The sequence below is a fragment of the Pimephales promelas genome, chromosome 19 (genome assembly GCF_988280905.1).
Source record: "Pimephales promelas chromosome 19, fPimPro1.hap1.1, whole genome shotgun sequence".
Taxonomy (NCBI): domain Eukaryota; kingdom Metazoa; phylum Chordata; class Actinopteri; order Cypriniformes; family Leuciscidae; genus Pimephales; species Pimephales promelas.
The window spans coordinates 23785767-23795822 of NC_142787.1; the positions used below are offsets into that span (position 1 = coordinate 23785767).

A 10056-nucleotide genomic window follows, 5' to 3' on the forward strand; every position below is an offset into this window, starting at 1 on the left:
AACCTGTATGAACACAAATCATACCCTTTAGACAGGCTTTGAGTGTTTTGAACAAAATCTACTGTCTAATCAGAGTACAACCGTCAATAAAAAAGGGACTTTTGAGTGCTGGTAGTTTGACAGTAACTTTCAGACTGAATTATTTGGTTTAATCTAGTAGTGTTCCATGTAAATAAAACATTTTAGTAATAACACAATTCAATTTATTCATAACAATGAACATTTTGGGCTGTGACCCAGGATTAAAAGGCATGGTGGACTAAATCACAATGCCAAACCGTTTATTCATATTTTCTTTCACTTTTCTTTTTTTAGAAAAGTTCACATGGCAGAAGTGCTTCGTTCTTAGTGCTTCAGTTCTTCAGTGACCTTGTTCCATTGTAATACATCATCTTCAAAATCCTCAGATTTATTTTAAATTCGGCATCTCAACTCTCCTGATCTTCATAGTCACTGATTTAATTTTGACAAGCGTGCCATTTTTGGTCCAGGTGTCCCAGTGGATATGTGACTGGGTGGACAGGTCTTGGTCCAGTGGTGAGCCATTCAAATTAGCCTTGCCACACTGGTTAAACCACCATCCAGTGTTGTTCTGGTTCTCACTGCAGCTCTCAACAGCTTTATCAGCAAACGTGCAGAATGGAGAACAACCGTCGTTGTCAACGTCAGAGGTACTGAAGGGGGCCGTATCTTGATTCTGCTCTTGCCCATACCCTCGAAAAGCATCACCTTCAGAGAGAGAGAGAGAGAGAGAGAGAGAGAGAGAGAGAGAAAAGAAAGAGAAACACATTACATATTTAATCCTTGAGCTGAGTTCAAATTTCTTGTTAATCTCTAATTATGTATTATCAATGATTAAATATTTTTTTGTTTTATTTAATTAATTTTGTTAAATAATTTTGTATTTCTTTTTGGAACTGATTGATTATTGGCCTCATTGATTTGAACTTGAAACAACAGTTTTACAGTAAAGAACTTTCTGTGGAATGGATGTTAAATGTTCTTCATGGAACCATTAATGCCATAAAAGAACCTTTATTTTTAAGTCTAGGTCAACTAATAGACAGGAAACAAACACAGAAAACAGGAACACACACTGTAAAAAAATATATATATTTTCATGATTTGAAATAACTTTTTCTTTTGTCAAATCAACTTGGATAATTCATGTTGCTCAGATAATATAATATTTTGTGTTTCTGTTGATTAAACCAATCTCCTTCATTGTATTAACTTTAACTCTACTTTTAGACATACACTCCCAATTTTCCCTAAGTACTTCCCCTCTGGGAATCTTTGCTGCCATTTTGAAGTACATTTAACTTCATCAAGCAGATGAGGGAAGTTCATTTGGACAGACATTCAACCCCGATTTTGGCCAAGGGAGTGGCAAATTCAAATTGCAATTGCAATTTCAATGCAATTATCTAATCAACCAATCACATGGCAGTTGCTTCAATGCATTTAGGGGTGTGGTCCTGGTCAAGACAATCTCCTGAACTCCAAACTGAATGTCAGAAAAATGTTGCCTGGTCTGATGAGTCTCGATTTCTGTTGAGACATTCAGATAGTCAGAATTTGGCGTGAACAGAATGAGAACATGGATCCATCATGCCTTGTTACCACTGTGCAGGCTGGTGGTGGTGGTGGTGTAATGGTGTGGGGAATGTTTTCTTGGCACACTTTAGGGCCCTTAGTGCTAATTGGGCATCGTTTAAATGCCACGGCTTACCTGAGCATTGTTTCTGACCATGTCCATCCCTTTATAGCCACCATTTACCCATCCTCTGATGGCTACTTCCAGCAGGATAATGCACCAAAAAGGAACATTTACCTGATATCTAATCATTCTGTTCCAAAATGGAATACAAAACCATGTCTTATTGAAAGAAAACAAGTTCATAAAGAGTTTGAATACAATGAATGGCAATATAATAGCATAACGAGAGAGATATAAGCTTTTTTTTTATCATGAACACCACAAGTGTAACAGTTGAAAAAAACCTAACCTGCACATCCGGCATATCTGCCAAGGTGTATTGCAAAGAATTTAGTTTCATCTTCGAGCCAAAAATTGTCGTATGAAGCATAGGCCGTGGAATCATCTTGCGAGACCAGGGACACGTGCAGCTGGAAACGTGTGTTCCTCTGACTCACAATATTGAAGATCTTCCTCAAACCCAACCAGTGTTCACCTTCAGAGACATATATATAAAGTCAATGCCTCTTAATTCATTTATTGATTAACAAATAAACTGACTTACTGTACCTGCTAAGTGTCCAAATCCATCCAAATACTGTGACCACGTTCGTTTAAAGTCGGTGAGACCATCGGTGCGTCTCTGTATTACTGTCCATCCACCTTCCATGTAATCCATCTCACAGAACACCTGATGGCCAGTTAAAGACACTTAATTCACATGTTTGATTTGCTTACGAAAATAACTGTGGTTGGAAAATTTTAAACAAAACTAAAAGGAGGTACTTTCCTCAAATGAAACATCTGTGTTTTCTGGCTGAATTATATAAATTCCACTAGGGATTTTTGGAGACACAGCACCTAGTGTCTCTTTGATATCACTACAGTCTTTCCCTGTTGAATGAAAAGGAATTCACTATGAGGATGTGTAAATGATAAATATTTTGCAGAAAGTTTGACAGCATGTTAATCATCTTACCGTGGGACTCCATGGGCTTCACGGAAAATATGTCACTGTTGCTTCTCTGTACATCTGAACTGAGCGTGTTAACTTTGGCCATAAGCTCTATTATCTTAAAAAAAAAAAAAAAAAAGAATTCAGAGCAATATGTTTGAGAATGCAGTAGAGGATTTTGCGGTTTGCAAGTTAGGAAATTTTAGAGTACCTGGCTTGAGAGAAATTCCAAAGCCTTCTGCTGTTCATCAATCAGATCTCTGATCAGCTTCCTAGTGTTTCTTGTATATGACACCATGGTATGCTGGAGGTTACCTAAGATACACAAACTGCATAAAACTCTGTACAGCAATGAGTTGTGATTGTGAAGCAAAAAAGTGAAAAGAAAGTGAAATATCAAAGGGTTTACAAAGTAGGATTAAATGTATATAGTGTGGGAAATATATCACACTGTACACAGAAAAAAAAAAGAAACCTACTGCACAAGGAATGTTTTTCATCACGCATTAATTTTGCAGTCATTTCACATGGCATAGTGCACTTGTCTTTGTCCACGTCTCTGTGATAATATTCTTTTTGACCTTGAAGAGAGACATACTCAGACTCCTCGGTTGATATAACAGGTTCATTGCGATGATTACCGCTGATATTCTGTGAACACAAACAAAATATACCACACATTAAGAAGTGTTCATGAAATATTAATATTATATAATTAATAATATTACATATTCATGAAAGATGATACAAAATATTAATTTGCAGAACTAATAATTTGTACAATATTTGTTCAAATATTACAAATTAATATTATTAGATACAATTTAATGATGTATGCCTTATATTTATGTAAGTACCATTATGATGTTTTAACAATGCTCATATTTTATTACTTAGTTTAAGAAGAATGGAATACTTCATAGCAAATATTGCAGGTATCGCATCTAATGACAAGGTAAATAAAAACTTTAAGATTTAAGGATAACATTTCTACATTAATTACAGCTGACAGAAAGGAAAGGTTTCCAACACTCACCACAGCTGATGATGCAAGAATATTCAGAAATAAAGTGATCCAGATCATTTTGTTCATTGTGGCAGTCCCACATGTGAAAATGTGAAGATGCACACCCTTCCAATGAGACAGACCTGTTGTCTCCAGTGTTGTCCTGTGCATGGGCTGGACTGCCTCTTTACTTCAGACAGACACAAAAAAGAAGAAAAGAAAAGAAAGAAAACCTCACAAAAAGACGAAACGCTGGTCTCAACTCAATAAAAAGTGTTCGGACTCCAGACCAATTCTTTTTCATTTGTAAAGCACTGTTACTTTATTGCACTTTGACAACATCCTGCATTGACTATGAAAACCAGATGGTGAAATGTGAAACGTGTTTCTGCTGAGGGAAGCAGCAGGAGCAGCATACGCAAATGCATTCCTTCCAGAAACACTGTGAGATCCTGGACATGACAGAATTCATATTACATTCAAAACACTTGGATTGGCCAAATGTGTTTTTCCTTTATACTGGGGCATTTGTTGCATCTTCCAAGCTAATTTGTACTGTTACTCCAGTAGCTCAACTGAAATGGATGTCACTATAGCAAACTCAAGGCAAAGGGTTTGATGCTATCATAAACTGTTAAATACATAATTGCTCATGGAATTTTCACTGTACTCTTGGCATCAATGTAGAAATTCTTGGTCTTGGTCAGAATGGTTTGAGTGTCCTTGAGTAAGTGCCCTTCAAGGAACACATCTGTTGGGGATTAGACAGTTTTGTTGAGTATGCAATGTACTGTATGCTTATATAGGCCTAGAAGTTTACATGACTAAAAGCGTTATGCTGCCTGTGGCTGATAGTCAGTTAGAATAGGTTTAGCTTACTTTGTGAATTGCATATATAGAACGATTATCATTAAAACCAGGCTGAGTGTTTATGTTAATGTTGAATATATTACTATAATAAGTAATAAAGAAGATACTGATGGGGCCAGTCACACACTTTTTACTCCAGTGTATATTTCTCAGGATGTGTTTATTAGGCCTATTGAAAGGCAAAGTCTACTAAACTAAAATACTTTTTATTCTTATTGCTGAGACCAAGAACATGAACATACAGTGATAACACAGATCACGCAGAACAAGAATCAGAATAAAGGGCCATGCATTTTTTTATTTGTGTAAGAAAATAATTAATAAGACATTTTACGACATCTGAATTGAAAAACATTGTTGAGATGTCTGGCAAAACTTGTAAATTTCTCTTTTTTTCCCCCCTACGTCAGTAGTCTTTTCGTACTATGATACGCACAGCCGGCACTACGTCATAGAACGTGTCTGACTTTTAGGAGAAAATAAATAGCGTCACAAAACAACGTCCGTACACAGCCGACTGGCCTGAATAACTTAAGAAATCACTAAGATTAAACATGTCAAGTAATATGTCCTCTCTGCCTGCCATAGAGCGTGAAAGATACACACACACACTTAATTTGGTCAATTTAAAAACATGGCTTCATTCTCCCAGCGTCAAATTGGCGTAACAACCCCATCCAGTGGCCAGAGTCTGACCCGACATTTACTTGTAGTCCATCGAGTCACCGTGGTAAGCAGTGAATGATTTCACTTTGTTTTTGAAAGTAAACGTCTTTAAATGTATATATTATGTCTTATACATTATAATATATCTTATATATAACACCACTGGTTGGAGTTGTTACACCAATCTGACGCTAAGAGAGAGACATGTTTTTAAATTGACCAAATTAAGTTTATGTATCTCTCACGCTCTTTGGCAGACAGGGTGGACATATAAATACTGGACATGTTTTATATTAGCTTAGTGATTTCTTAAGTTATTCACGCCAGCAAAGTCTACTATGGGAACACTTGTTTTCCCCTAAAAAGGGGCGGTTACGAATGTGCCAGTAGTAGTTGTCACGGTAACACAAGGACAACAAGCAGCATGGCGGAAGAGACACTTTCATTCGAACAAGCGTTCACCTTCAATTTGCTTTCCAACAAAAAATTTACATTTCAGCAAGATCCCAAGATATCAAAACTCCTAATGAAATGGTAAGAATATGCACTGAGGGTACAATTTCACAGAATTCACTGACAATCATGAGTTACCGATGAGGAACAAATGGCACATGGGTCAATGAATAGTTTTCAAGATGTTTTAAAGGCGCAGAAAAGAAACGGATGAAATTGTGAAAATATGATAAACGTCTACATCCTTAAAACACCTGTCACTAGAACTGAGCAGATTAGTATTGACTCATGACTCGTGGTGCTATAGTCTACATTTAAAACATGGAGCAGAACATTGCTCTCCAACAAATCACAAATAAATATGAGCTGAGCATTTGGCTAAATAAAAATGCCATGGGAAATCATAAAACATTATAAAACAATAAAATGCAAAGATATAAATAGATGCATTGATATACCTCAAATTAAATCAGCACTTTGAATCACATCAGAAAGCTTACCTAAAATGCAACACCCCTGGAGCAAGTGGAGATATCTCACAAAAAATCTACTGTACATCTGCAGCTTACTATTATACTATACTGTACTATAAGAGCTGCATATTTAGATTTAAATAATGATAGTCATCACCGGCATGTGAAAAGACACCCTTTTGAATTCTGTGGTTTTACATATCACACTCTAAAAAAATGCTGGGTTGTTTCAACCCAACTTTTGGGTCAAACCCAGCCATTGGTTTAAATTTTAAAATAACTTTTTAACCTAATGTTTGGGTTTGTCCATATTTGACCCAAAATTGGGTTAAAAAAAACCCAGCATTTTTTAGAATGCATAAAATCATCTGATTTGAAATATAAAGTTAAGATATTTTTAATGAGAGATTCTGTCACTCCATTGACCATCCACACAATTACCCCTTTGCTGCTTCAAAAAGTTCATAAAGAGATTGTAAAACGAATCCATATGAATGAAGTGGCTCAGTCCAAATTTAAAGAAGAGTGGGCCATATTCCTCCACAATGATGTGAGAGACTTATAAAGTCATATTGAAAATAACCCAAAAAACCCCCATAAATATATGTAGCTGTATATGTAACTGTATGTAATGTAATAAGCTGTAAAGCTGTTTGCATTTGACCTTATTGCATGTGAGGAGTTGGGTTTTTATGAACATCTCACTGGATATTTCTAGGTTGTTTCCCGTCGAGAAGTTGTTTACTAAAGTTGTATGGTACTAAAGATTAAAAACTTTAGTGTATTTAAGAAATAATTTAAAATAATGTAATACGCTCAGAATATATCTTTTGGGAAAAGCAATAAATGCAGTACAATTACAAATGACAAAATTTACAGTAAAAATGACATGATACATTTTTCTATATGGTCACCTCTATCAAATATTGGTGAATCACCCATTCTAAAAGAAGAATTGTAGTTCACTTAAAGCTGTGCAATATTTTCTATGTTTAAAAATTGTGTTTCCATTTGCCTTTTAGGTCCATGTTGGGCCGAATTACCACCCAGGCCTTCAATTTTGACCAATTTTTCCAGCCTTATAGGAGCAATGACTTCGCCTCGGTAAATATTCACACATTAATTTAATCTTTCTATGTCACAGCAACTTTAAATAGTGTAAGTTTGTTTTCTAGAATTTCTTTCAAGATCCCTGTGTGAAGAACAATTTAAAGGTACTTGATTCCTCTGGATCATGGTCACTGCTGGGTATGTTAATGTCAAATGATAAGGCATATTGCTATTTTATTACATTCACAATGTTTTATATTATCTCCTTTCATATGGGCTGATAATGGCTTTGGTTTGTACCCATTCACAGGTAGAGACATTACACATGTAAATGTTGAAGTTGTTCAATGCACAAAAGTGTCAGTGGACATATTCGATCCAATTTACTCAAATGGAATTTTGCATCCTTCCGGCCACATTGTCAAATGTTACCATGAAATATACCCTGACTTCGATGAGTTGCGGATGGTATGGATTATTTTATGGTGCTCTCAAACAGCTGATCTAAATGTTTGCTTGAACTTTGATCTCTGTTGTTTGACATGCTTTCTTACAGCTTTTGCTTGAAGAAGACTCTGACAATTATCATAGAATCAGTCCAAGTGATCGGAAGGAGTTTTTGTTCAGACTGTTCAAGCATATGGTCTTAGGGGGTGAACTTTGCCAATATGAGGATGCCATTGATCCTTACACTGAGACAGCAAAAATGATGTACAAAGACTTGGTCAGGTGAGAATTTTATGTTGCATTATATATATATATATATATATATATATATATATATATATATATATATATATATATATATGTGTGTGTGTGTGTGTGTGTGTGTGTGTGTGTGTATAAACACCTGATTCATGTGTTTTTCACAGCGTTCAGAAGGATCCAGATACAAAAGAGATCAGTGTTGTCACAACAATCTTGAAAGTTTCTGCTCACGTATGTGCATCATTATCCTTAAAGGTGCACTTTGTATTTTTTTTCCTTATTAATGTTTATGCTAACATTGCTATTTTTGTTTATTAGGATCACGCTGGACTGTGCTACCCTTCTGCAACAGAAAATGAGCAGACATTTGCTTACCTCTGTATTGATCCATTTAAAAGACATGTGTATGTTCTATACCATTCATTTGGTATAGGGGATTTTTCAGGAAACTAAGTGACCTCGATCTAGGTCTACATAAAAACACTCAGATATTATTTTTTAGGAAATACACATTTTCCATCTATAACCCTTATTTTATTAGTGTTAAAAGAACATTTATTAAATTAATAGATTAACCTTAATGAACATTTTGTCATAACTCATAACATAACATAACTCTCATAATGTTCCAAGAACAAAAATATAGTTTAGCTTTTATGTAAAGAAATTTTAGATTTGAAACATGGGAAGTGTTGAATTTATTTCAAGTGATTATTTTAAAAGGCTGCCTTTTTGTGATATATTAAAAAATCTTCTTTTCTTTATAAGTTAACTGTATATTTAACTCTGAGTAATGGTGGTGCCCCCACTCTACATTTACACTGGAATTTCTTGAAATATTTTACACTGGAACTTGTGGTACAATTGAAAAAGGTTACTGACAAATGTGTATCGATTACCGTCATGAGGTAGTAGAGGTTTCGGGTCATTTTTGCAATCTTATGACCTGTCATTAGCTTTGAGTTGGTTGTGATCTTTACACGGTGACAGTATAAGTACTTGTTTCTGTACTTAAGGGATAGTTTACCCAAAAATGAAAATTAAGTAATTAATTTCTCACCCCCATGCTGTACCAACACCGTAAGACCTTCGTTCATCTTTGGAACACAAATGAAGATATTTTTGATTAAATTTGAGAGCTGTATCACTACCACATAGGAACCCTAAGGGATTGAAGCTTGACGGCCCAGAAAGTCATTGAAGAAAATGTTTAAATATTCCATGTGACTACAGTGGCTCAACTATAAGTTTATCAAGCGACGAGAATACTTTTTGAGCGGAAAAAAACACACAAAAAAATAACGACTTTATTCGACTTTATTATTCCTTTTCTTCCCTGAGACGAGAGTTCAAGAGATTTCCATGACGCATGCGTGAGAACTGAACAAGAAGTAGAAAAATAACGTAGTTCTCGCGCATGTGTCGTGGAAATCTCTAAGGGTGAACTAACCCTTTAATGTATACATTTTAGAAATTTTTTTGGAGTAAAATGTAATTTGTCTTTTATTGGTTTTCATTTTGTCATTTGAATTATTTAGTAAATTGGCTTTTAATGTGTTTTGTTTATTTACCTTTTTTACTGCTTATTGATATTGGTGATGGTGATTGGTGTTTGATTAATTTACCTCTGAATGTGATTTATTTATTTTGTAGGAGCTAAGTGCTTTATTCGTTAAAAATAGTTATATCATCATCAAGCACAGTAGTGGACAACACTTCATGTTTAAGTTTAATTAAACAACATACAATATTTATAATTAAATTAATAATTTTGTCTTTATTCATTAAAGTATAAAATATCAGCGTCATATCATTTAACAGGTAAAACCTGAAAGCCACAAAATGAAAACATCGACTTTATTTAGACAGTATACAATATAACTTGATATTACCAAAGAGTATGGAAGAACAATAATTTAAAAAGTTTTCGGATCATTTTAGACCGAAGAGGACCAGAGGGTTAAATCATGAAGTGTTGTCAAAACTGTGTGCCTGATCCTAAAAATTAAAAATAAAAATAAAATAAAATCCCATTTGGAGGTAAATGAATCAAACACCAATATCAACTAGATGGTAACGTTCGTAGACAAACATTAAGTTGGCTTAAAAGAAAAAAGTTTGCAAAAGTTTTAAACTGTTCTGGTTTAACATTATTTACCATGTTTCTAGTAAAGAA

The 10056-nt window shown here is 34.7% G+C and overlaps 2 protein-coding genes across 2 annotated transcripts; one reads left to right on the forward strand and one right to left on the reverse strand.

Moving 5' to 3' along the window:
• Positions 1-180: 180 nt before the first annotated feature.
• angptl5 (angiopoietin like 5) lies at positions 181-4035 on the reverse strand. The gene is made up of 8 exons (XM_089123776.1): positions 3691-4035; positions 3134-3305; positions 2866-2969; positions 2679-2772; positions 2489-2593; positions 2270-2389; positions 2010-2195; positions 181-729 (listed from the first exon to the last, which is right to left on the reverse strand). Exons 1-8 carry the CDS (start codon positions 3829-3831, stop codon positions 410-412), a joined length of 1242 nt encoding a protein of 413 aa, XP_088979902.1. The 5' UTR covers positions 3832-4035; the 3' UTR covers positions 181-409.
• A 1485-nt stretch (positions 4036-5520) lies between these two features.
• Positions 5521-9437, forward strand: cfap300 (cilia and flagella associated protein 300). Its single transcript, XM_039693945.2, has 7 exons — positions 5521-5730; positions 7145-7226; positions 7298-7370; positions 7483-7640; positions 7729-7901; positions 8045-8111; positions 8199-9437. Exons 1-7 carry the CDS (start codon positions 5621-5623, stop codon positions 8331-8333), a joined length of 798 nt encoding a protein of 265 aa, XP_039549879.2. The 5' UTR covers positions 5521-5620; the 3' UTR covers positions 8334-9437.
• The last annotated feature ends 619 nt before the right edge of the window (positions 9438-10056 follow it).

Excerpts from the sequence above, each read along its gene's own strand:
- angptl5 (XM_089123776.1), bottom strand. The coding sequence starts at position 3,831 with ATGCACAGGACAACACTGGAGACAACAGGTCTGTCTCATTGGAAGGGT. Across the intron at positions 2,773-2,865 it reads TGGAATTTCTCTCAAGCCAG|ATAATAGAGCTTATGGCCAA; the intron begins GTACTCTAAAAT and ends TTTTTTTTTAAG. Across the intron at positions 2,196-2,269 it reads TGGATTTGGACACTTAGCAG|GTGAACACTGGTTGGGTTTG; the intron begins GTACAGTAAGTC and ends ATGTCTCTGAAG.
- cfap300 (XM_039693945.2), top strand. The coding sequence starts at position 5,621 with ATGGCGGAAGAGACACTTTCATTCGAACAAGCGTTCACCTTCAATTTG. Across the intron at positions 5,731-7,144 it reads TCAAAACTCCTAATGAAATG|GTCCATGTTGGGCCGAATTA; the intron begins GTAAGAATATGC and ends TTTGCCTTTTAG. Across the intron at positions 7,227-7,297 it reads GGAGCAATGACTTCGCCTCG|AATTTCTTTCAAGATCCCTG; the intron begins GTAAATATTCAC and ends TTTGTTTTCTAG.